This window comes from Aethalodelphis obliquidens, unplaced genomic scaffold (assembly GCF_003676395.1).
Source record: "Aethalodelphis obliquidens isolate GAN/ISIS:26980383/991018 unplaced genomic scaffold, ASM367639v1 scaffold8, whole genome shotgun sequence".
In the NCBI taxonomy this organism is placed as follows: domain Eukaryota; kingdom Metazoa; phylum Chordata; class Mammalia; order Artiodactyla; family Delphinidae; genus Aethalodelphis; species Aethalodelphis obliquidens.
In genome coordinates, this window is record NW_020837952.1 from 54,497,831 (window position 1) to 54,521,764 (window position 23,934).

Consider the following 23,934-nt stretch of genomic DNA (forward strand, 5'->3'; position numbering starts at 1 on the left):
GAGGAGCGGGGAGGAGGGGCCGCGCGCACAACCTGTGGATCTCCAGGCGGCCGGCGGACCCACACTCGCCGGGACCGTAGGGGGGGCGCCCTTGGGGGGCCCGGAAGACGCGAAAGAGCGAGAAAACAAACTTGGAGAGAGGAGTGACCTGGGGGCCGGGGGCGGAGTCGCCAGCGGGGGAGGAGAGAGTGAGCTGCAGCGAGAGCGCGGCTGGCCCAGGAAGCGGAGAGCGCCGCCCACCCACCCGGGGCGAGAGAGGCGCCGCGGGCAGAGGCAGGCTGGGCCGGGGGCTGCCGGGCCCTCGACCCCCACCGTGACCCCGCAGCCCCCAGCCCGCCCCCAAGATGATGAAGAGGCAGCTGCATCGCATGCGGCAGCTGGCCCACACGGGCAGCTTGGGACGGTGAGTGTCAACCCCTTCCCTTCCAGTCCCATTCTCACCCGGCAGGACCCTAGAGGAGGTGGGAGGTCGGGGGGAGACTGAGGACAGCTGGACAGCCACCTTCTGACTGGCCACCTCTTTTCTTCCCTCTGAATGCCATCCCCTCTCCTAGCCAGAGCAGGAGAGGCAGGCGCTGGCCTTTGGGGGAAGGGCACCCCTACCCCTGACTGGAGGGTGGGTGGAGGATCAAGGATGCTGGGTCTTCTCTGTCTCCATGAGCCCCTGAGTGGACGGTCCTCCCTGGCCTCACTTGTCCCCTCTGTACAAGGGGGGACTGTTAACCATCTCTGGTTGCCTGCGGGGGAGGGATGGTCAGGGCCCCAGACCTTGGGGGAGCAGCAGAGATAGGGTCCTGGCAGTGATGGGAGGAGGGGCCCCCCTGCCCTGCCCTGCGCCTCTTCCCGCCGTCCTCCAGCCCAGAAGCGTCCTTGCTTCTCTGTCTTGCTTCTGCTTTTCTCAGCCTCAGGTGGAAACATCCCCACATTCCCACCACAGTCCCTGAGCTGGTGGTGTGGAGGGCGGAAATTTGGGGAGCTCCCAGGGCCTGTCTTCTCTCCTCTTCCCCCTGCGCTGGGAGTTTCTCATTCTCTGGGCTCAGGGGAGCGGACTGGGTGTCCACAGACCTGCTGTAGTCACACACTGGCACAGATGCCTATATGAGCGTGGGCAGTCAGGCCGACTTGCTCGGAGCCTGTCCCCACGTGTCCCCGGGCAGGGGCCCAGGACCTGCCCACCACCACAGTCCAGAGCCCTTTGTAACCAACAGCCCAGGAGTCTGAGCTCGCACACTTCCTGTTCTTGGGGCAGCCCGGGCCTCCTTTCCCCAGGTCAGCAGAAGAGAGAGGCGCCCCCAGTCCCCGCTTCGGTTTCGTCCGCCCTCTCTGGGGACACAGCCCTGGGTGGAGGAGGAAAAAGCCCGGTATCCTATTCCCGCCCCCATGGAATGTGTTCCGACGGGGATGAGGCAGGCGGGCCACCCAGGGCGGCCTGACTGGGAGGGGCACTGGAAGCATCTGGGGTTCAGGTGCCCTGTTTGCAGTGGGGGGGGCAGGAGGAGGCGGGGGTTTCCTAACCTGGGCCAGCTCAGCAGAAGCTGTCTCCCCCTGCAGCACCCCGGAGACTGCCGAGTTCCTGGGGGAGGACCTGCAGCAGGTATGTGCCTGGGCCGGCAGCGGGTGGCAGGGCAGGCCCATGCAGGCTGTCAGCAGAGGGCCAGGCAGGGATGCCAGTTGGGGGCCCGAGTTGAGTCATTCCAATGCTGTTGGCAATGGGGTCCCCAGGAGGAGGGAAGAGAAAGGCAGTTCCTGCTCTGGGGGAGAACAGGACAGTGGGGCATGGGGGACAACAGCCCCCCACGATCCATAACCCCTGGACCCCCTCCCAGGTGGAGCAGCGACTGGAGCCGGCCAAGCGAGCAGCCCACAATGTCCACAAACGGCTGCAGGCCTGTCTGCAGGGCCAGAGCGGGGCGGACATGGACAAGCGGGTGGTGAGTGGGGGTCCCAGGGAGGAGGGGCCTGGGCAGGACACCTCTGTCCAGTGGGGCAGCGGGGTCGGGGCTGGGGTCTCCCCACTAGTCTGAGTCTCTGGCACCAAGGGGGTGGAGACTGCTCTGTCCCAAGGCTCCTCCGGCACCCCACTCATGAGGTCCTATTTCTTCCCCATCCCCTTCTTGACGCCGCCCGCCTGCACCAATCTTCTGAGCCACAGCCAGGCTTCTGACAGCACCTGAACCTCCCTGTCCAATCAGCACCCAGAGCAGGTGCTCACAACTGGGCAGTCTGTGAGGGCTTCCTGAAAGAAGTGGCATTTGAGCTGGATTTTGAGTGTTACTCACTGGTGTTAACCAGTAGCCAGTATTTATGGACTGATTACTGCTAGTCTGTTACTAGGATATCTCCATGCATTGCCTCACTTAATGTGAAAACAACCTTAGGAGGAGGCTGCCCTTACTAGCACTGTGTACCGAGGAGGAAACAGAGACAGAGAGGTAAAGTGACCCACTCAAGGTCACACAGCTAGTAAGTGGCAAAACTGAGATTCGAATTCTGGTCTCCCTGACCTAAGCTGGTGCTCTGTACAACGCTAGGTAGGAATGTGGGGGGCAAACTTGTAACTGGGCAACAGTTCCGTGTGGCCAGAGCAATAGGGAACCGTGGAGGGTTTTGAGCTCCGCAGGGGCTAGGTCAGCCACAGATGCCCTGCGGCGGGGAGAGGGCCCACTCTGAGGTTGTGTTCCTGGCTCCTCCGCCCTCCCTCTAACTGAACTGGGACAAGCTCCATGCCCTCTGTTTTTAGTTTTCCATTCAGTGATGGGACTTGGTCCATGACTCCTTCCTGCCCAATCGTGTGGCTTCTGGGAGGGGGCAGGGGGGCCTCAGATGGGTGGGGGCTCTGTACATGGTTACGGGGAGCTGTCACCTCCACCGTGCCTTGTCATCTTCCTGCTTCTACTGTCACCTGTGTCCGTGGCCCTCCTGGGTTCCCGCCTCCCCTGTCCACGCCCAGGGCCTTGCTGGGGATTCTGCCCCTAGGAGACTCGCCATGTGCTCAGGCAGGGGCGTGGAAGCAACCCAGTGGGCGAGCACACGCGCTCACGCTCACAGCCGGCCCTGCCCTTCCCTGCAGAAGAAGCTTCCCCTCATGGCTCTGTCCACCACGATGGCCGAGAGCTTCAAGGAGCTGGACCCTGATTCCAGCATGGGGTGAGCACGGACAGGGACCTTGGCCCTCACCTGGAGATGCCAAGGAGGGATCTGGGTCAGGAGAGGGTCCCAGTCAGGGAGGGCATCCACGGTGGAAGGATGACCAGGCTGGGAAGAGTGTCTGGGCTGGGAACAGTGTCCGGGCTGGGAACAGTGTCCAGGTCAGTGAGGGTGGCCAGGCCTGCAAGGGCGTTGGGCTCAGTGAAGACGAAGGAGAGATAGAAGAGACAGGGGGTGATGGGGAGGGAGGAGGCCCCCCTGCCCAGTCTCTCCAGAGGGGGGTGAGGGGCTGTGGGAGCCCGGGCCCACTGGGTGCTGTGTCCACAGGAAGGCCTTGGAGATGAGCTGTGCCATTCAGAACCAGCTTGCTCGCATCCTGGCTGAGTTTGAGATGACCCTGGAGCGGGACGTCCTGCAGCCGCTCAACAGGCTGAGTGAGGTGACCCTGCCCCCTCCCTCTGCCCCCAGCGTCCCCAGCCTCCAGCTCCCACCTCCGCAGCCCGCTGAACCCTTCCTGTGCCCGCCCCCAGGAGGAGCTGCCAGCCATCCTCAAGCACAAGAAGAGCCTGCAGAAGCTGGTGTCTGACTGGAACACACTCAAGAGCAGGTGGGAGCCACAGCCTCTAGGTGAGGTTCACGCCTGCTTCAGCCTACGGATGTGGCCACAGAGCTTCGAGGCCCTTCCCCCACCAGGAGGACGCTGCAGGGCCCACTGAGTACAGTGTGTGTCCTTGTGCACACGCCTGGTCCTTAAGAAGACATATGGGGACGGTGCATGTGAGGGTGCCTCTGTGCGCGTATGTGCATGTGCTTGTGCCAGCTGGGGTACCCAAAAGCCCGGGATAGCCATAAACAATCCTCCAAGATCCCTGGATGGCGGGAGGGGCCCCACCCTCCACTGTGGAGGTGCGTGGCCATGATCACCAAGCCCACCACCAGGGGGTGCGCCAGAGCACTCTGCCCAGCGTGGGCAGAGACCCAAGGCCAGTTCAGCTCTGGGATTTGCATCTATAAATTCCGGAATCCTATGTGGTCAGGCCTGTGGAGGGGCCCTTGGCTCTGGACATGCGATGGGGACGTAACCACCCCACCTTGGTATCATCCCCAGGCTCAGTCAGGCAGCTAAGAACTCAGGCAGTGGCCAGGGCCTGGGCGGCGGCCCGGGCAGTTACACCACCACAGCCAACAAGGTGGAGATGCTGAAGGAGGAGGAGGAGGAGCTGAAGAGGAAGGTGGAGCAGTGCAAGGTGAGGGGCACTTGGGCTTCCTGCATGTGTGGTGGTGGCACGGGTGGGTGCTGTCCCCATTTCTCAGATGGCAAAACTGAGGCTCAGAGAGGTGACGTGACTTGCCCCAGGCCACATAGCTAGGAAGCAGCAGAGCCGGGATTTGAACCCAGGCTGTCAGGCTCCAAGGTCTGTGTACTTAGCCATCACCTTGTAGCCACTTCTGTCTATACCATACGCATAACACCTGGGAGGGAGAGACGCCTGTTCACCGGAGTCTCAGTGCGTTTGCTAAGTGAGTGAATGAATGAATGAAGGGCGGGTGAACAAATGAGGGGTGAGTAACACAAGGCACTGTGCTGAGGATATAGGGACACAGAGAAGAGGACTAGAAGCTGTAAAAGCCCCCCAAGAGTTCAAAGGGGTCCCTGCGGGCTGGCCCCAGGAGCAAACTGTAAGCAGAGAGAGGAGAGCTGGTTGTGACCCTCCCCGTACAGCTTGGGCAAGTTGCTATCCTCTCCAAGCTTCCCCGCTGGGCCCCAGCCTCGCTGGTATAAGCCCTCCCCTCTCTGTCCCCAAGGACGAGTACTTAGCCGATCTGTACCACTTTGCCACCAAGGAGGACACCTATGCCAACCACTTTATCCACGTGAGTCCAAGACCAGGCTCCTGCCACCCGGAGCTCCGGGGCCACTGAGACCCCCTGCGAGATGGTGGGAGGGAGGGGTCTGCGTTTGTGGCCCCTGGGGGAGGCTCAGCTTCCCTCACTTCCCCCCGGGGGTGCCCCCTTGTCCCCATAGCTCATGGAGATTCAGGCCGATTACCATCGCAAGTCTCTGAGCTCGCTGGACACGGCCCTGGCTGAGTTGAGGGAGAACCACAGCCAAACAGGTGGGGACACAGGCAGGCCCCGACCCCCACCCCTGACCCCCCACCCTGCTTGGGGCACGTTAAGAAGCTTGCACTCCATCACGAAAGGCAGCAGGGAGCCAGAGATGCGTTCTGAGCAGGGGAGCGCTCAGTTAGATTTGCGATGAAGAGATTGCTCCGGCTGCGGCTGCGTGGAGGATGGAATGAAGGGGCAGGACTGGAACCCTGTTAGGAGGCAGGAGGGAGGTGACTGTGTCCCGGACTGGGGTGGGGGCAGTGGAGGTGGGCGGATTCAAGAGATGTGTTGGATAATTTCAGGATGTGTGGCATGGGTGGTCAGGAGGGAGGTGGTAGCCCCTTGAGAACGTCTGGGGATGCCCCTGTCTGCCCTGACCTCGATGCTCAGAGGTGGGAGGACCCTGGGCCGCTGATCTGTCTCGTCCCTGCAGACCCCTCCCCCTCGATGATGGCCGCCCCCTTCTCCAGGGTGTATGGGGTGCCTCTGGGAACCCACCTGCGAGAGCTGGGCCGAGACATCGCCCTGCCCATCGAGGCCTGCGTCATGATGCTGCTTTCTGAGGGCATGAAGGAAGAGGTGGGGCTCACTGGAGTGGGTGGGGAAGGAACACCAGGGCCCTCACTCGGTCCCACACCTCCCACATGCTGCCCGTCGCTGGGACCTGTAATCTCACCACCATTAGCGTACAGGTGCCGGGAGAAGGCGTGGCCTCCTGCTGCTGAAGTGATACCACCTCCCACTTAACGATGCTCACGTGGGCCGGGCACTGTGCCATCAGCCCTTTGCGCTCCTTGTTCCATTGGATTATCCCAATAACCCTTGGTGGGAGCCCTCATTGGCTCCATTTTGCAAGGGGGAGGCAGAGGCCAGTGGGTAGACGTGCCCAGCAGGTGAGAAAGTGGCGGTGAAGCCGGAGACTCCACGTGAGTCACAGCCACACGCTGCCCTCATCCGTCCTTTGCACCTCGGTCGTGCTAGTGTATCGGCTGCTTTCCTAAGGACACACCCTTAGGAGGTGGACCACACCCAAAGGCAGACCTAGGCTTCAGGACAGTCCTGCTGGGCCTCCTATCTCCCTTTCACTCCTAACCAGACTCCTGTCTCCCCACGACTTTTCTGAGCTCCTCCCAGACTTCCCGGTTTTGTTTTGGTTTTTTTTTTGTGGTACACGGGCCTCTCACTGTTGTGGCCTCTCCCGTTGCGGAGCACAGGCTCCGGACGCGCAGGCTCAGCGGCCATGGCTCACGGGCCCAGCCGCTCCGTGGCATGTGGGATCTTTCCGGACCGGGGCACAAACCCACGTCCCCTGCATCGGCAGGCGGACTCCCAACCACTGCGCCACCAGGGAAGCCCCTAGACTTCCCCTTTTGCTCAGAATCTTAGACCTTAAGAGTCGAGAGGAACCACGAATACGGTGGTGTTCACTCTGCCCATCAGCCCAGTGGGCCCCCAAGGCCTACTCCAGGCCATGAGTGGGCCAGGGCCTCCCAACCGGGGTGTCCTGCCCCGCCCACCCCTCTGTGATCCCCACCTTCCCCCTCTCGCACCTCAGGGCCTCTTCCGTCTGGCCGCCGGGGCCTCGGTGCTGAAGCGCCTCAAGCAGACAATGGCCTCGGACCCCTGCAGCCTGCAGGAGTTCTGCTCTGACCCCCACGCTGTGGCAGGTACCTGCTCTGAGGAGCCCTGGGTGGAGAGCCTTCCCCCCAAATCCCTTCCCTGAAGCTGCCTGAAATGATCCCATGATAGTTGGCTTAAGGCCTGATAGACATCTGAGGAGACACAGGAGTCCTTAATGTTGAGGTCCATGGTGAGCCCCCTGAAACGTGTGTATGTTTTTCTGCGGACAACATCACTAGGCTTCATCATTTTCTCAGAAGGGCCCGTGGCCCAAAGAAATGATCAGACCTAGACACGTTAGTGTGAACAAGAGCTAAAGGTTCCTAACATGGAGAGAGCTGAGGCCTGGGGGTAAAGTTGGGGGCTTGGAGGGCTGCATCTGAGCCCCCGCCACCACTCCAGGTGCCCTCAAGTCCTACCTGCGGGAGCTGCCGGAGCCCCTGATGACCTTTGACCTCTATGATGACTGGATGAGGGCAGCCAGGTGAGGATGGCGGGGGGCAGGTGCTGAGGAGGACGAGGCTGCAGAGGGGCCACCCAGGGCAGGCTCACCAGGTCTCTCCCCCGTCCACAGCCTGAAGGAGCCAGGAGCCCGGCTGGAGGCCCTCCAGGAGGTGTGCAGCCGCCTGCCCCGTGAGAACCTCAGCAACCTCAGGTGAGCCCCCAGCCCACACCCAGGCCTCCCCCAGCCAAGGCCCAGCTGCCACTTCAGGGCCGTGGGCTGGTATCCTTGTCCTAAGCAATATTTCTGAAAATACCACTTTGATGTATTAACTGTATTTTTTTTATGCTAGACATCGAACTGAACACATACCTTGAACCTTGAAGCCACAGCACCCGGCTTTAAATCCCACCTCTGCCACTATGTGGTCCTAGGCTAGCCATTTAACTCTCTGTGCCTCTCAGCACAGAGTTAACTCTCAGCACCCTCATGTGGAAGACTTGGAGCATAACAGTCCCTACTCTAGGGTGGCTGGAGGTTCTCAACTTAGTGCCTGACACGTAGGCGGTGTTCAGTAGGTCAGCTAATGTAACTAGTAAAAATGTTCCTCAATGTCCTGTGCGGTGTCTGCCACTCTTTGGCAATCCCAGGCTGGAGAAGTCTCAGGTCCTGGGGGGCCTCCATGGGTGTTCATGGCCCAAGATGCCCTGCCCCTGGTCCAAGTGCCCCTCCCACGCCCCAGGTACCTGATGAAGTTCCTGGCACTGCTGGCCGAGGCGCAGGAGGTGAACAAGATGACACCCAGCAACATCGCCATTGTCCTGGGGCCCAACCTGCTGTGGCCCCCTGAGAAAGAAGGGTGAGTGGCCACAGGTTGGGGGGAAGGCGGCAGTCCCCTCCCCCCCCCCCACATCTGCTGCTTACTTTTCCCCTGGGCCTCAGTTTCCCCATCCTTGGAGTAGGTTGAGCAGCTGCAATTGTCAAAGCTGCTGTGACGAGCAGCCAAAGGGATCATGGATCCCATGGGGCTTTGGAGATAGGCATTCTGGGTAAAGGCAGTAATGGGGTGCTTGGTGGCCTGTTACGGGGAGCTGGGCGCCCCGAGATCTGATTCTAGCGCGCCCCCCCCGCCCCCCACCTTCCAGAGATGGGCCTTAGGAAGTCACTCTGGACCTTCATTTCCTCATCTGTAAATGGGAGAGAAACTAGACAGACATTGAGGATGTTTGCTTTGGGAGTTAGATGAGATAATAAACGGAGAACTGTTTTGTAAACTGTAAAGAGCTGTGATGTGTGAGGGGTTGTTATTCACCTGGTCCTTGTGTCCCCAGTGCCCAGCACAGGGCCAGAGAGTTGGGGTCACTAGACTTTGCTAAATGATGACTCACTTTCACTTTCTTTTCGTCCCAGGGACCTGGCCCAGCTGGACGCAGCCTCCGTCTCATCCATCCAGGTGGTGGGCATGGTCGAGGCTCTGATACAGAATGCAGACACCCTCTTCCCTGGAGGTAAAGCTCCCGCCTTTGTGAACGTGTCCCTTTTTGTGCCTTCATCTGCCCAGCTTGGTGCCCTCCAGACTCAGCTTCAGTCCCTGGCAACCCTGCAAACTCACCACGAGGCCTGGAGGAAATGGCTCCTCCACTCTGAGCCTCCGTTTCTCATCTGTAAAATGGGGATGATGATGCCTGCTTCGTGGGATTCTTGTGAGGCCCACCTGGGAGTGGGAAGGCGAAACATGGTCCAGACAACATCCGGAGAAAGGGAAAGTGGTCCCAACACCGGCTGAGGAGGGGAGGCCTGCGGAAGCTCTGTAAGTTCAGATCTGCTCCCTTCTGTCTGCAGATATCAACTTCAACGTGTCAGGCCTGTTCTCAGCGCCTGCACCCCAGGACAAGGTCAGCGACAGGCCGGCTTCCGAGGAGCTTCCATCGATTGCCACACCCACCCCGGCCCCTGTACCAGCTCCGGCTCCGGCCCCTGCCCCAGCCTCAGTGGCTCTCAAGGAAAGGTAAGGACTGATGGGTATGAATGGCCCCTGTCCTGGCCTTGAGATGCCTAGCCTGAGACACCATCTCTCAGGGTGTCCAGTAGCATTTTAGGAAATATAATTATTATATTTTCATCCCAAATACCAGGTTTCCCAGTTTGGAGTGGGTAGGATAGAGACCTGAGAGGCATATTCTTCTCAACCTCTGATGTGTTCCCTTCTGTGTTATATGGTTCTTTACTGAGCACCTACTGTGTGCCAGGCGCTGTTTCAGACCCTGGAGATTTAGGGAACTAGGGAACTGATCATTTTGGAATGTGTAAATTCTGTACCTTCCAGTCTTCTCTTTGATCCTTTAAATCGGGAGGTTTAACACGGTGCCACGTTGTCTCCGTACCCAGCGGGTATTGATCAGTTATCACAGACTGCTGGGGCCCAAACCATGAATTTCCTCAGATGAGCAAGACAGACAAATGCTGCCCTTAGAGCTCGCATTCCAGGGAGTGGGGAGAGAGAATCAACCAGAACACTGATAAAGGCACAGTATAATGTCAGGCAGTGATGTGTGCTACAAAGGACAGTAGAGCAGGGTCAGGGGGTCGAGTAGGGAACAGGAGTCAGGCAAGGGGGGCTCAGGAAAGGCCTCCCCAAGGAGTAGCCAACGGAGCAGAGCCAGGAATGAGCCCTGGCCTCCTCCCCTGCTTCTCGTCCGTTCTCTGGCTTCTAGTGGCCAGAACATCCCGTAAAGGTCACATGGAGGCTGAGAGCTGAGATACAGGGGAGGCCCTGCTTTCTACCCCACATCTTGGTCACATGAGGGACCTCAGACACTGTCGCAGTGTCACACAGCAGCCAGGGCTCAGTGGATACAAACTCTGGCCCATGCCAGAAGCATCTTATCAGATCCCAGGCCCAGCCACAAAGTGGTGGAGAACAACTCCTGGGAGGACCCAAACTCAGCCTGTTGGCTGGGAATCTCCCCAGGATTCCAGGAGTCCTCTGGGTGATGGCCAAGGCTGACCCTGACCCTCTCCTTCCCTCGCAGGGCAGAGTCTGAGGCACCCCCCAGACCAGCCTCCCCCAAGGTCAGTAGGAGCTCCCTGGAGGCAGCGACCCCAACAGAGGACATGGCTCGGAGGAGTGAGTTGGCTGTGGGAGGAGAAGGGGGGCAGAGGGTGGGCAGGGAAAGGGGCCGGGCAATCCCAGACTGTCCCATGTTTTCAGACAGCCAGGGGAGACCAGGAATCCGGGTGGCTAAGGGCCCAGGTTTGCTGCCGGACACTCTGGGTTCAGATTCCAGCTCTGTGACCTTGGGCAGGTGACTTCACCTGTCTGTGCCTCAGCTTCCTCCTCTGTGTAATGGGACAATAACTGCACCTGCCTTGTAGGGCTGTTTGGAGAATTAAATGGTGCTGCCTGGCCCATACCCAGCACACAGTAAATGCTCGATAAAGGTCAGCGATTGAGTGTTGGGGGCGGTGGAGTTCAGTCCCTCAAGAAGACCAGGGATCACAGAGTGAAGAGGGCGGATGGGGTCTTCAAAAGACAGCGAAGGAGGGTGGTGGTGGTGGTGGTGGTGGTTTGGTAGCCTCCTTCTGAGCCCCTTTGGTGCGTTCACCTGTTCAGGTGGCCTAAAGCCAGGCAGGTGAGGAGGCCGAGGGTTCAGGTGCAGAGTCTGCCAGGGTAACTAGGACGCTTGGGACACCCAGCCCAGGAGGCTCTAGAGTTTTCCACCTGGATGGGAGTAGGTGGAGCAGCGTCAGGAGCCTCTGGACCAGCAGGAGCTGGCAGGTCGCACAGGGACCTTCTTACAGGAGGGGGCTTCTAGCCACCTTTCCTGGATGGGGTGCACGCAGGATGTTTGCTCACTGGAGCACAAGTCAAAGGACGGTCACAGCATCACCTGCACTGGTCCTCACGTCAGCCCTGGGAGGTCAAGGCTGTCATCTTATCTCACCGATGAAGAAACTGAGGCTCCCGGGGGCAAGTGATTTGCCCAGGCCCTCCAGTGGGTGGAGACAGAGCTAGGACCAGGGGCCAGATGTCCTGCCCCACCTAGCCCCTCGGCTGCCTTGTGAGGTTGGACTGTGCAGGGGCATCTGAGCGCTGGGGTGGGGCAGTTCTGGTGGGCTTCTGAGAGGAAGTGAGGCGGACCCAGGTGGCAGGTGGAACAGGCAGCAGTTCTTTATTCAGAAGCTCTGTACTGAACACGCACACTGCGCTAGCCAGCTGGACATCAGCTGGCCTCACTCAGTTTACATTCTAGTCAGGGAGACAAGCAATAATCGAGCAGAATTAAAACTGACGAGATCATTTCAGAGGGCAAGGAGTCCCGTGAAGAAAATACGACTGGAAAATATGCCAGTGACTGGGGCAGGGCGGGGGAGGGGCCCTCTAGCTGAGGACAGACGTGGACCGAGGCCCGAATGGTGAGCAGCCAGCGTGGAAACTGTTCCCGGCAGAGCGAACGGCAGATACAGCCGATTCGAAGATCCCAAGGTGGCGTCGAGCTTGGGGATTTGCCGCAGGCAGTGTGAACGCCTAACCACCCCTCTCCTTCCTCCACAGCCAAGCGCCCAGCGCCGGCCAGACCCACCATGCCGCCCCCCCAGGTCTCCAGCACCCGCGGCTCCCCTCCAGCCCCACCCCCGCCCCCTGGCTCTGGCAGCCCTGCGCCCCCCCGGGCTCTGCCCCGCCGTCTGGTTAGCAGCAGCCTCCGGGCCCCCACGGTGCCACCCCCGTTGCCCCCCACTGCCCCCCAGCCTGCCCGGCGCCAGAGCCGGCCCCCACCAGCCTCCCCCAGCCCTGCCTCCCCGGGGCCAGCCTCCCTCTTCCCAGTCTCTCTGAGCGCACCTGCCGATGTGGACCTGGGGGCGGCCGCAGAGGAGGGAGGGGCCCCTGAGGCTGCAGGCAGGGCCCCCACTCCCCCGGTTATCCCCCCTCAGCCCCGGCCCAGGAGCCTCGCCTCAGAGACCGACTGAGCTGGCGGCTTCTCCCCGACAGCCCTCAGCATCCCCTCCTCCCCACCTTGTCCTCCCAGGACACAGCCCTCACCCCTCCCAAGGGGGTGAGGGCCTCCAGCCTTTGCCTACAAGTGCCTCGGTGTCCGCTGGGTCGGCCCCCACGGCAAGGAGGACTCAGGACAGTCCTCCACTTCCAGACCTCTTACTCTTGGCTCCACCCTGGGCTTGGGGGCGCCCCTCAGCCAACTCCCCACTCTCTGGCAGGGTCCCAGGGGAGCCGCCGGAAGGAAGGAGACGCTTGCCTGCTCCTACGGGACTTTTATTTTTCTCTTGCCAACATATTTTTTTGTAAGGCTGGTAAATAAATTATTTTGGACAAAACTGGAGCAGCTGCCCAAATGATAGTTTTATTTTCTGTTCTTGAAATAAAGAAGCCACTTTGATAAAGGGGAAAAAATTACCTATTCTTTGCCTCCTTTCTTTTTCCCTGTCTGAAATAATAACAGCCAACATTTTTAGCACTTACTCTGTGCTACCCATTGTGCTTTTCTATGCATGATTTCCATTTAATCCTCTTCCAGGGAAGTAAATCCCATTACCTCTCACAGGTGAGGAGACTGAAGCTCAGAAAATGACCAAGGCCACATGGCAAGTGAGGCATGGACCTGGCGCAGGTCTGCCTGATTCCAGAGCCTGGATCAGTCCCTCACATCCTGAGCAATTTATTTAACTTCTTGGAGTCTCCTTCATCTGTGAAAACATTTAACAACTTCCACCACAGAAATGTTGGTTTGAGGATTAAAAGAGACACACTTGTAAAGACCAAGGTACCGCCCTTGCACACAGAAGTGCCCTATAAGTGATGACTGCTTGCTGTTTCCCCCAACCTGTGGTGTTCTCTGTTTCTGGAGAAGCCAGGGAAGGCTCCCCTGTGGAGCAGGGATGGATCTGTCCTCAAATATTCCCTGAGGCCGCTCTGTGCCAGACTCTGGGCTAGGTCCCAGCTCAGCCCTACGCCCTAGGAGCTCCTGGGAACGGACGGGCAGGAGAACTGACAATTACAATCAAGTGTCATGGGGGTTCCCTGATGGTCCAGTGGTTAGGACTCCACGCTTTCACTGCCGAGCGCGCAGGTTCAGTCCCTGGTTGGAGAACTGAGATCCCGTAAGCCGCGTGGCAAGGCCAAAAAAAAGAAAAAGAATCAAGTGTCATAGCACTGGGAACCCATGTTAGCACACTTAGGGGCAAGCCAATTAACCCAGACTGGTGTGTGTGTGTGTGTGTGTGTGTGTGTGTGTGTGTAGGGTGAAGGCCAAGAAGGCTTCCTGGAGGAGGTGATATTGAGGGGGAGTCTTTCAGGAGCTGGCCAGCTAAAAAAGGGAAGAAGGAAGAACATTCCAAGCAAAGGAGACCACCTATGCAAAGGCCAGGAGCAAATGCCCAGGGCACTGAGGCACAGAAAATATCAGCCTCAAAGCCTGAGTGACAGGGTGTGGCTTTTCCCAGGTCTTTGAAGCTCCAGTTGCTCCTGGGGGTCAGACACGTCTTCAGAACCTTCTCAGAGGTTGGCAGACCACCTCAGAATTGTGACACATTCCTCCCCAAGTGGGGACCTAGGCAGCTGGGTCCCATCACTGCCCTGAGCAACTGGCTACTGCTGCTCTGTCTCCTTCCCGCTCCAGGGTCCTCGGGTGACAGACTGCCTCTAGCCCAGTGCCTCTCCACTCTGGCCTCACAGTAGAATCCCTGGGTAATTAAAAAAGCAAAGAAAATTTGAAATGCCCAAAACAATTAAACTAGAATTTCTGGGATCCTGCAACACATTGGTATTTTTAAAAAACGTTTCTCAAAAGTCATGGAACTGGATTTCCCTGGTGGCGCAGTGGTTAAGAATCCACTTGTCAACATGGGGGACACGGGTTTGAGCCCTGGTCCGGGAAGATCCCACATGCTGCGGAGCAACTGAGCCTGTGCGCCACAACTACTGAGCCTGCACTCTAGATCCCGCAAGCCACAACTACTGAGCCCGTGTGCCACAGCTACTGAAGCCTGCGCGCCTAGAACCCGTGCTCCCCAACAAAGAGAAGCCACCTCAATGAGAAGCCCGTGCCCGCAAGGAAGAGTAGCCCCCACTTGCCGCAACTAGAGAAAGCCCACGCACAGCAACGAAGACCCAAAGCAGCCAAAAATAAATAAATTAAATAAATAAATATATATTTTTTAAGTCATGGAACTGTACATTTAAGATCTACACATCTTACTGTATGTAAATTATATCTCAAAAAAAAAAAAATTCGTTCCCCTGGGGACTCCACCGCACAGCCAGATTGGAGAACCACTGGTCTAGACCAAGGGCTCCAGCGTCCGAGAGGACACCGTATGCCTCTCTCCTCAACACACCCACACTCTTCTCAAGACTTCGCTCGTAACTGGTGTGATCACGGTTCAGAGAGCAATGAGATTTGACCCAAAGATAACATCGCCTCTAGCATCTGTTTTCCTCCTAGCAACCAGCCGTCTTAAGCTTCTGATTGGCTGGGGAACGCGGAGCGGGCCATATTTTCTACTTGTAACTCCTTATTGGTCAAAAGGAGCGTCAGTCTCTCAGCCTCCCATCCCTGCAAGAAGCTAGTTAGGGCTGAAGCTCAGCGACTACTGGCCCAGCGGAACTAAGGGGAGTGACGAAGGACCAGGCTAGGCCGTCGTTGGTCTCTTTCCCTCGGTGGCGGCCGCGATTCCGCCCTTTTCTCCAGGTTCCCTTAGCTCGCAGCCCAGCTCCTCCCCGAGACTCTAGCCCCCATTGGCCGCGGGCCAGGCCGTGACCCCGCCCCCTGGCCCTTGCGGCGCGCCGATTGGCAGGTGCCGGAAACCAGCCAGCTGCGGACGAGCGCGCCGTGCCCGCGGGAACAGAGCGGCGCGGCGCGAGCGTGCGGGCAGCCAGCCGGCTGCATGGCGCGCTGCGAACGGCTGCGCGGCGCGACCCTGCGCGACGTGCTGGGCCGGGCGCAGGGGGTCCTTTTCGATTGCGACGGGGTGCTGTGGAACGGCGAGCGCGCCGTGCCGGGCGCCCCGGAGCTGCTGGAGCGGCTGGCGCGGGCTGGCAAGGCGACGCTGTTCGTGAGCAACAACAGCCGGCGCGCGCGGCCCGAGCTGGCCCTCCGCTTCGCGCGCCTTGGCTTCGGGGGGCTGCGCGCCGAGCAGCTCTTCAGCTCCGCGCTGTGCGCTGCGCGCTTCCTGCGCCAGCGCCAGCTCGGGCCGCCGAACGCGCAGGGCGCGGTGTTCGTGTTGGGCGGCGAGGGGCTGCGGGCCGAGCTGCGCGCCGCGGGGCTGCGCCTGGCGGGGGACCCCGACGAGGACCCGGGCTCGGCCCCGCGCGTGCGCGCCGTGCTGGTGGGCTACGACGAGCACTTCTCTTTCGCTAAGCTGAGCGAGGCCTGCGCGCACTTGCGCGACCCCGACTGCCTGCTGGTGGCCACCGACCGCGACCCGTGGCACCCGCTCAGCGACGGCAGCCGGACTCCCGGTGAGCGCGGGGCTGGCGGGGAAACTGAGCTAGGGCGCTTATGCCTCCACTCCTGCGAGTGGGGTGGGGAAGGGGCGTATCCAGGTGCCAGGTGGGGAACAGGAGGGATGTGAGGGCGGTCCCCACCCAGCAAGAGCCCAGGATGCTTTCATGTCCACATGTGGTAATTCTTGCAACCGTCACCCTGTGAGGGGCAGCAGTGGGGTCCCGGTTTGACAGATGAGGAAACTGAGGCCCATTGTGGCTCAAGGAGTTGCAGGCGGAATCCAGGGCCCCGACTCCCAATCCTAGCCTTTCTGAACCAGCCTCAAGGGCTCCTGTCATTTTCCCCACCCGCCATCGGGGTGAGGTCGGAGAATTGGGGACAAAGCCTGGAAGGATTCCCCCCGCCACCATTGGAGGTTTGGAACAGGAGTTTCTAGCGGCAGGGTGAAGGCAGGTGTGCGGGGAGCACAGAAAGTGGATGGAGTTTGACCTGAGTTCCAGTTCCAGCTCCAGGGCTCTGTAATCTTGTTAAGTTACATAACCTTTGAGCATCTCTGCCCTGGGTGTAAAATGGGAATAGTAACCATGACAGTTTCGCTGAGGAGAGAGTGATCAGGATGAGTGCCTGCTACACAGTAGGTGCTCAGATGATGTAAATTGTATCCAAGACCTCTCCTATTACAGAGCTTTATGAAGCACCTTGGTGTCTTATTTAGTTTCAGAATTACTCTGGAGATGGAAGTTATTGTCCCATTTCCCAGTTAAACTGAGGCTAAGAGAAGGGAAGTGAGCCACCCAAGAAAGAGCAAGAGGATCTGAACTTGGCTCTTGAGGCCACCTTACCCCCAGCCTGTAAACCCCACCCCCTCCATCCAAGGCACTCTTCACTGCTGTCATTTGGGAATTCAGATCTGCAGAGAAAGCAGGAGCAAGTGAGCCTCCTACATCTTGGAGGGTTCAAGTTAGACAAGAGCAGGTGGTAGCAGAGGCTAACTGACAGTAGTGAGTGTGTGTGTGGACAACCAGTCAGTAAGCTGAGGGCAGGGTGAGATCTCCATGACTCACTCCCTGCTGGCCGCTGACTCGATTGATACCGAACCCTAGGAGGGCAGGGTGGGATCGATTGAGGAGTAGACACAGTATTAAGATGGGTGGTAGGGAGGTCCTAGAGCTGAGGAGATCTGGGAAAGCTTCCTGGAGGAGGCATCTTGCAGGACAGGGCACTAGGGAATGGAACAGGGCTTGAGCCATGGCAGAACCAGTTCCAGGCTGAGAATCTTATAGTTCTAGGCCCGTCTTAGCTTTGCTACATGACCACTTCAGTCTCAGTTTCCCCATAAATCCAAGGTGAGGGCGCTGGTCAGGGCTCCCAGCTGCACTAGCTCCTGCCTGCCCTAGGCCATGCTATGAAAAGTGAGTTTCTTTGAGGCCTCAAAGCTCAGGTTAAGGTTTTGGGTTCAGAAGCTCCCCCAGGGGCTCAGGAAGGATGGTGTGGAGGAGCTGGGGAGAGACCAGGCCCTGCCCACGCGTGCCCCTTGGGTCTCACCACCCATCTGGCTTTGCCCGCCAGCTCTGCTGGTCATTCCCACAGCCAAGAGGGGGAGACAGAGCTTAACAAACACAGCGCTGGTGTCCTGTTTGGGCACAACTGAATCATGCAGCTTTGAAAGTGGAATAAAAACACTAATAAAGACCCCAATATGCATAAAATCTGAAATAATGCTAATATCACCCCAGTTCCCCCTCCCCAGTCCCTATGGGTCTCCTAAATTGTGTGTTTACCTATCTACCATGTGGCAGCCACTTGAGATGGCAAATAGAAATGCCTGTTGTCTTAGGAATACATCACCAGCAAAACATACGCCAGCCTTGGATGACAGGTTGTTGAGAAGAGTGGGATTTAGTGGTCTGAGGACACAGTTACGTTCATAGACTCCCCTGCTTGGATGCTCGCTCACCCAGGGTACGGATCTTAGCTTCATTCACTGCTCTATTCCCAGTGCCTCACACAGTGCCTGGCATATAGTTGGGCCTCAGTAATATTGGCTGAGTGAGTGAGGTGGGACATGGGGGGCCAAGAGGGATCGGCTCCGACCTGGTAGGAAAGGAAGATGCTGGGACTTCCCTGGTGGCTCAGTGGTTAAGAATCTGCCTGCCAATGCAGGGGACACGGGTTCAAGCCCCGGTGCGGGAAGATCCCACATGCTGCGGAGCAACTAAGCCCGTGCACCACAACTGCTGAGCCTGCACTGTGGAGCCCGGGTGCCACAACTGCTGAGGCCCACGCACCTGGAGCCCATGCTCTGCAACGGGAGAGGCCACCGCAACAAGAGGCCTGCACACAGCACCGAAGAGTAGCCCCTGCTCGCTGCAACTAGAGAAAGGCCCCATGCAGCAACGAAGACCCAACACAGCCAAAAATAAATAAGTAAATTTATTTTAAAAAGGAAAGGAATATGCTAACAGAGCTACCATTCTTTTTTTTTTAATATTTATTATTCATTTATTTATTTATTTTGGCTGTGCCAGGTCTTAGTTGTGGCATGCAAGATCTTTAGTTGCGGCATGCATGCAGGATCTAGTTCCCCGACTAGGGATCGAACCCAGGCCCCCTGTATTGGGAGCACGGAGTCTTACCCACTGGACCACCAGGGAAGTCCCCAGAGCTACCATTCTTCTTTTTTTTTTTTTTTTTCTTTGGCAGCACGCAGGCCTCAGCGGCCATGGCTCACGGGCCCAGCCGCTCCACAGCATGTGGGACCTTCCCGGACCCGTATCCCCTGCATCGGCAGGCGGACTCTCAACCACTGCGCCACCAGGGAAGCCCAAAGAGCTACCATTCTTGAGCTGAGAAAATCACTTTGGGGTGACGCAGTTGAGCCCTTCCCATCCTGGAAGGAATTTCTAACTAACAGGGCAAATGGCTTTTCTTCCCTACCCAGTTCTCAGGAAAACAAGCAGGCGAGTTCTAGGTCGGAGGTCAGGGAGACCTTCCCAACAGGGTTGCTCTGGGCCAGCTCTGCCTTGATCCTAAGGAAGTTCCTCCTCATCTGGGGGCCGCAGGGCTGAGGATTCTTCCTGTTTGTGTACCTTCTGTGTCTTGGGCTTAATCAAGTTGAGTGTCATCCCCTATGAGAAGGGAGACAGGAGGACCAGAGCATTTGGGGTCAGACCAGTGGAGTACTGATGTCTAGTAACTGGAAGAATCTTGATTTATGCCTTTTGCCAGTTTCTGTGGTGTAAGTACTCCCCCCACTGTGGCTGATTTCAGCCTACCAACATGAAGTCACTTATCATGGGGTTGGGAAGATATGTACACGCCATTCTGTAATATTTCCATCATTAGGATGCAGGTAACCTCAAGAGCATAGAAGATGGTAAAATAATTAGGAAGTGATGAGTTTTGAGAATTTATTACCTTTGTTTTAAACATATTTCACTTGATTGTTAAGTTTATATAAGTTGACTTTTAATAGTGGCTTTGTTTAACCACCAATTCATTTCAGAATTCCTGAAAATGAAACATTCAGCACTCCCAAGCCCATACAGGCTGGCCCTGCATGTGTCTGGGTCAGACCTACCTGAATGCATATCCTTTATCTGCCACTTATTAAGCTGTGCAACCCTGGACAAGTTACTTAACGACACTGAACATCAGCTTTCTCATCTGTAAAATGGGCGTTCATGAGCTCCCACACAGCCCCTGGCACTTTAGAATGTGCTCATCATTAGTGTGAAGGTAGAACATTCTGGCACAAAGATATACCCCTGAGACGGGCACAGTGGACTCATTGTGTGGGACAGGATGGTACTGGGCTGGGAATTAGCCTTTTCTAGACAGTCCTCCTATTGTTAAACACTTGGGTGTGTTCCACAATTTTGCTTATTATAGTTACTGAGGCCACGGACATCTTCAACCATGTAGCTGTTTGTCTCCAGTTTGAATTCTCGCCTTGTGATCACTTTCCCAGTGGAGGCTGACTGGGTCAGAGGTGCGAACATTTCTGTGCCCTGCTGTGTTCCAAAAGGGCTGTGCCAGTTTCTGATGCCAGGAGCACACATTCTTGTAGCAATGACCACAACTGCTGTTTGTTAAGGGCTTTTCTGTTTCCAAAGCATTTGCCCCTGTGGTGCTCACAGCACCTCTTTGAAGGTAGGCATTACTTGGATCCCCCTTTCCAGTGGGTCTAGGGAAACTCAGAGAGGTTGGCTTGCCCAAAGGCGTGTGGCTGCCTGGGTAAACTTGTGAACAGCACGCAGGGCTGACTGAGCCAGGCCCGGTTAATGCAGTGGCTCAGTCAGGCCTTACAATACCCACGTGAGATACTGCCATTGATATCCCCATACAAGAGATGGGAAAACTGAGGCACAGGGAGGTTAAGTAGCCTGCCCAAGAAAGGTGGAGATGGGGTGTGAATGCAGGCATCTGGTTGCAGAGTCTGTGCCCTTAACCCCTACACTAAGACTTGGAAGCAGGTGGCCTTTTAACTCATTTCAGTGCCTAATTTGACCCCCATGCCAAGCTGCCTCGATGGGAATTCCAGTTTCCGGGCCTGGATGCTTTCCCCGCTGCCACCCGCATTAACCGAGTCTCCATGTCCCTGCAGGCACCGGGAGCCTGGCTGCTGCCGTAGAGACAGCCTCAGGCCGCCAGGCCCTGGTGGTGGGCAAGCCCAGCCCCTACATGTTTGAGTGCATCACAGAGCACTTCAGCGTGGACCCCAGCCGCATACTTATGGTGGGCGACCGCCTGGAGACCGACATCCTCTTCGGCCACCGCTGTGGCATGACCACCGTGCTCACGCTCACAGGCGTCTCCCGTCTGGAGGAGGCCCAGACCTACCTGGCAGCTGGCCAGCACGACCTCGTGCCCCATTACTATGTGGAGAGCATCGCGGACATGATGGAGGGGTTGGAGGACTGAGCCCACCTGACCAGCAACTGCGGCTGCAACCCTTGCTCACCCTGTTCCTGTAGATGGAGGTGATGGGCCAAGAGCTGCATTAAGGGCTACCAGCTCCCTGGCCCCAGTTTCTACCCTGGTGGGGCTGGAACCCAGGGAAGATGTCAGGGCCCTCGGACCCCCTTCCAGCAGTGGCTGGGCACTCTCCTGTCCCAGAAGCTGCTCCCTCCCTGCCACTGGTTTACCCTGGCCTGACCCAGCCAGGTGGCCTTATATCCTGCCCTGTGACCTCCGCTTGTTTAAATCTGGGCCCTGCTGCCTTGTGAGGACTTCCCCCAACCCTGAGCACTTAATCCCCTACCTCCTCCCTGGGGCCTCTAGGGCTCTGCCTGCTCCTGGGTCCTGGCCCTGGGTTCCTATTGACCGATCAGAGGTCTAGGTAGCCATGAATCATTATTGTCCTGAGCCCTGAATGGACCGATCAGAAGGCTAAGTGATAGTGACTCGTTGCTGTTGGGACTTGAGCGGACCAGTTGGGAGCCTAAGCGACCATGACCCTTTCTTGTCCTAGGTCCTTGGTAGACCAATCAGGACCCTAGGTAATAATGACCCATTAGTCTCTTGGATCCTGAATAGAACAATCCAGAAGTCTGAGAGACTGGCCTCTTGACAATCTGGGTCTGACTGGACCAGCCAGGGGTCCAGATTTCTGTTCATAAATACGGGTCCAAGTGCTGAAGACACCCCTCCTCCCCAAAGGGGGCCACTTGGTGGCTCTGGGGGCTTCTGTAGCTGAGAGCCCCACCCTCCCTGATCACGGTACCAGACCAGTGTTGACGGTGGTCACAGCTTGGGAGGGGGGCTTTTGTGGCCCGCCCCCCGTGCTGTCAGTGTTTGCTGTGCCACCTCTCCCCCGCGCCCACCCCCAGCTATTTATTTATTATTGCGTGCCAGTGATGGTGGGGATGGGGGCTGGGCCTTCCCTGCCACCTCCACCCCTGTTGTAACCAGTCCTCCCGTACTTAATAAAGTGCGAGTGGGAGTGTCTGTGGGTTGAAGTCTGTGTCCAGGGTGGGGCGGGGGGAGGAGCCCCTGCCTGAGCCTGCTCTCCCCGGAACTGGCCCACCCGCTTCGTGAAATGATTTACCCCAGTTGCAGAGTATTCTCTGTGTGCAGTGGTACCTTAGCACAATAGCACTTTGTGCCTCACTGAGTCGTTATATACCAATCTGTCTCAGTCCTTCAGAAAATCCAGCAAGCTTGCATTACTCATCCCACTTTACTCCTTGGGGAATGAGCATCATAAAGGTGATGTTAAGTTAAACACGACGGCACACCCCTGGAAAGTGTGATCACCTGAGGCAGGATCTGGACTTGTGTGGGCTGACTCCGGGAGGCTGCGGCCCCTCTCTGTGGAGACAGGTGCGAGACCGGTCCTCACCCTCCAGGAGGCTCAGGTGAGGTGCCGCGCACCCCCCTCCATTTCAGGCATCCTTCACACCTGGGCTGCTGCTGTGAACGTGTACCCTGCTGGCCTCGAGCATCCTCAGTGCCTTCTGCAGAGCAGGTGGCCATCTGTGAGCTGGCTGAGGGTAGGACTTCGAGGTCTGGAAAATTCTCTTCACTATGATTCTTCTGGGGAAGAGGGAGTACTTGACTGAGCCTGGCTGCATCAGGAAGTGGGAGCAAATGTGCTCTTGTGGAGACTTCTGGTTGTGACGGACTTGGCTCAACCTGGCTAAGGCGTAAGAGAGTTTATTGGCTGCCCCAACACCCTCCAGGTGCATCCCTCTCATCCTCTCACTCTTCTGGGCTTTGGGCGTGGAAGCGGTTGCAGCTATTATGTGATCGCAAAGCATGGCCCAGTGTATTTCTCTGCTTGTGACTCTGCTTCAGAAAGATGGGAAGAGCTTGTTGGGGTTGTTTCCTCCAGACCTCTAAAAGTTACAAACCAACAGAAAAAGTCTAAGAACAGCACGGTGAATACCATATGGCCTTCACTGGACTCCCAGCTAATATTTCAGGAAGCTGATGACACCAATCCACAAAATGAAACAACTCCTTCACATTATAGCCCCTGGTTTCAATAGTTACCTAGTTTTGCCTCCCTCCTCCCCCACCCCTGCATGTTGACTACTTTCTTGGTGACCAGAGGCCTTAGGGGTACTTTCTGTTGTCCCTGCCATAATTTTTTCCTCTAGGGGTGGCTCTGAAACAGTGGCCGAAGCTCAGACTCGCTGAAATCTGAGCTTGGTCTAGCATCAGAGTCCCACCCAGCACTCTTTTTATTTCACCTTAGCTATTACAGATAAGCATAACCACAGGACTGTAAGTTTTACTTTTTTCGCAATTCCTTATGCATCAGTAAGCCAGCTCCCCAGGACTTGGAGCCATGTCTAAATTCCATTGGTAACGTTAACCTTTTTTAAAAAAAATTATTTAGTTAGTTAAGAAAGCACATAGGGCTTCCCTGGTGGCGCAGTAGTTGAGAGTCCGCCTGCCGATTCAGGGACACAGGTTCGTGCCCTGGTCCGGGAAGATCCCATATGCCGCGGAGCGGCTGGGCCCGTGAGCCATGGCCGCTGAGCCTGCGCGTCTGGAGCCTGTGCTCCGCAATGGGAGAGGCCACAACAGTGAGAGGCCCGCGTACCGCAAAAAGTAAAATAAATAAAGCACATAATCTTGGGACTTTTTTTTTTTTTTTTGACTGCAATGCATCGCTTGTGGGATCTTAGTTCCCCGACCAGGGATTGAATCCAGGCCCTCGGCAGTGGAAGCATGGAGTCCTAACCACTGGACCACCAGAGGATTCCCCCACGTTTACCTGTAGACAATGCAGCACAGCTGCTGCTCATGCCATGGGTGACCACGTGACCACATAGCAATCAAAGGTTCCTCATCCCGCGCCGTTTCACACTTTCTCTTCCCAAACCACACGTTCCCATGAGCCAGGGCCTTTGTAGCAAATCCCACTTCTCTGACACCAACTGAAAGGGAAAACTGTTTCCTCTGCCCACAGAGTACAGCACTCTGACACCAAATGTGTGGGCTTTCTACATCAAGCAACTCACCAGTTTTCTGCAGACACCAACTGGGTATCCTACAATCTATCAATAATTCAATTCCGACACTACCTGGAGATCGTGCAGACCCCACAGGTTAAGTGCTCAGTCCCCCAAGACTTTCTCTCACTTCAATGCCAGTCACAAGTGTCAGGTCATCACCTGGCACTCTGACCAACTGAGGCTCCCA

At 57.2% G+C, this 23,934-nt stretch overlaps 1 protein-coding gene across 9 annotated transcripts in view; it reads left to right on the forward strand.

Annotated features, from left to right (window-relative positions):
* The window catches only part of LOC113621003 (pyridoxal phosphate phosphatase), a 27,442-nt gene continuing 3,508 nt past the window's right edge, over positions 1-23,934 (forward strand). For 2 of the 9 annotated variants that reach the window (XR_003432998.1, XR_003432997.1), the window contains exons 1-2: positions 15,142-15,794; positions 20,387-20,762. Coding sequence is in view for 7 of the 9 variants with exons in the window: in XM_027107577.1 (XP_026963378.1) it covers positions 345-403; positions 1,552-1,594; positions 1,827-1,931; positions 3,071-3,147; positions 3,475-3,586; positions 3,678-3,754; positions 4,256-4,394; positions 4,954-5,022; positions 5,174-5,264; positions 5,693-5,838; positions 6,815-6,926; positions 7,282-7,363; positions 7,454-7,534; positions 8,064-8,180; positions 8,732-8,829; positions 9,164-9,329; positions 10,354-10,448; positions 11,877-12,289 (2,082 nt within the window). In the remaining 2 variants the exon portion in view is untranslated. Of the gene's footprint in view, positions 404-1,551; positions 1,595-1,826; positions 1,932-3,070; positions 3,148-3,474; positions 3,587-3,677; positions 3,755-4,255; positions 4,395-4,953; positions 5,023-5,173; positions 5,265-5,692; positions 5,839-6,814; positions 6,927-7,281; positions 7,364-7,453; positions 7,535-8,063; positions 8,181-8,731; positions 8,830-9,163; positions 9,330-10,353; positions 10,460-10,532; positions 12,732-15,141; positions 15,795-20,386; positions 21,730-23,934 lie in introns of those variants that run through there. The other 7 variants (XM_027107583.1, XM_027107577.1, XM_027107582.1 and 4 more) reach the window with 7 other exon arrangements.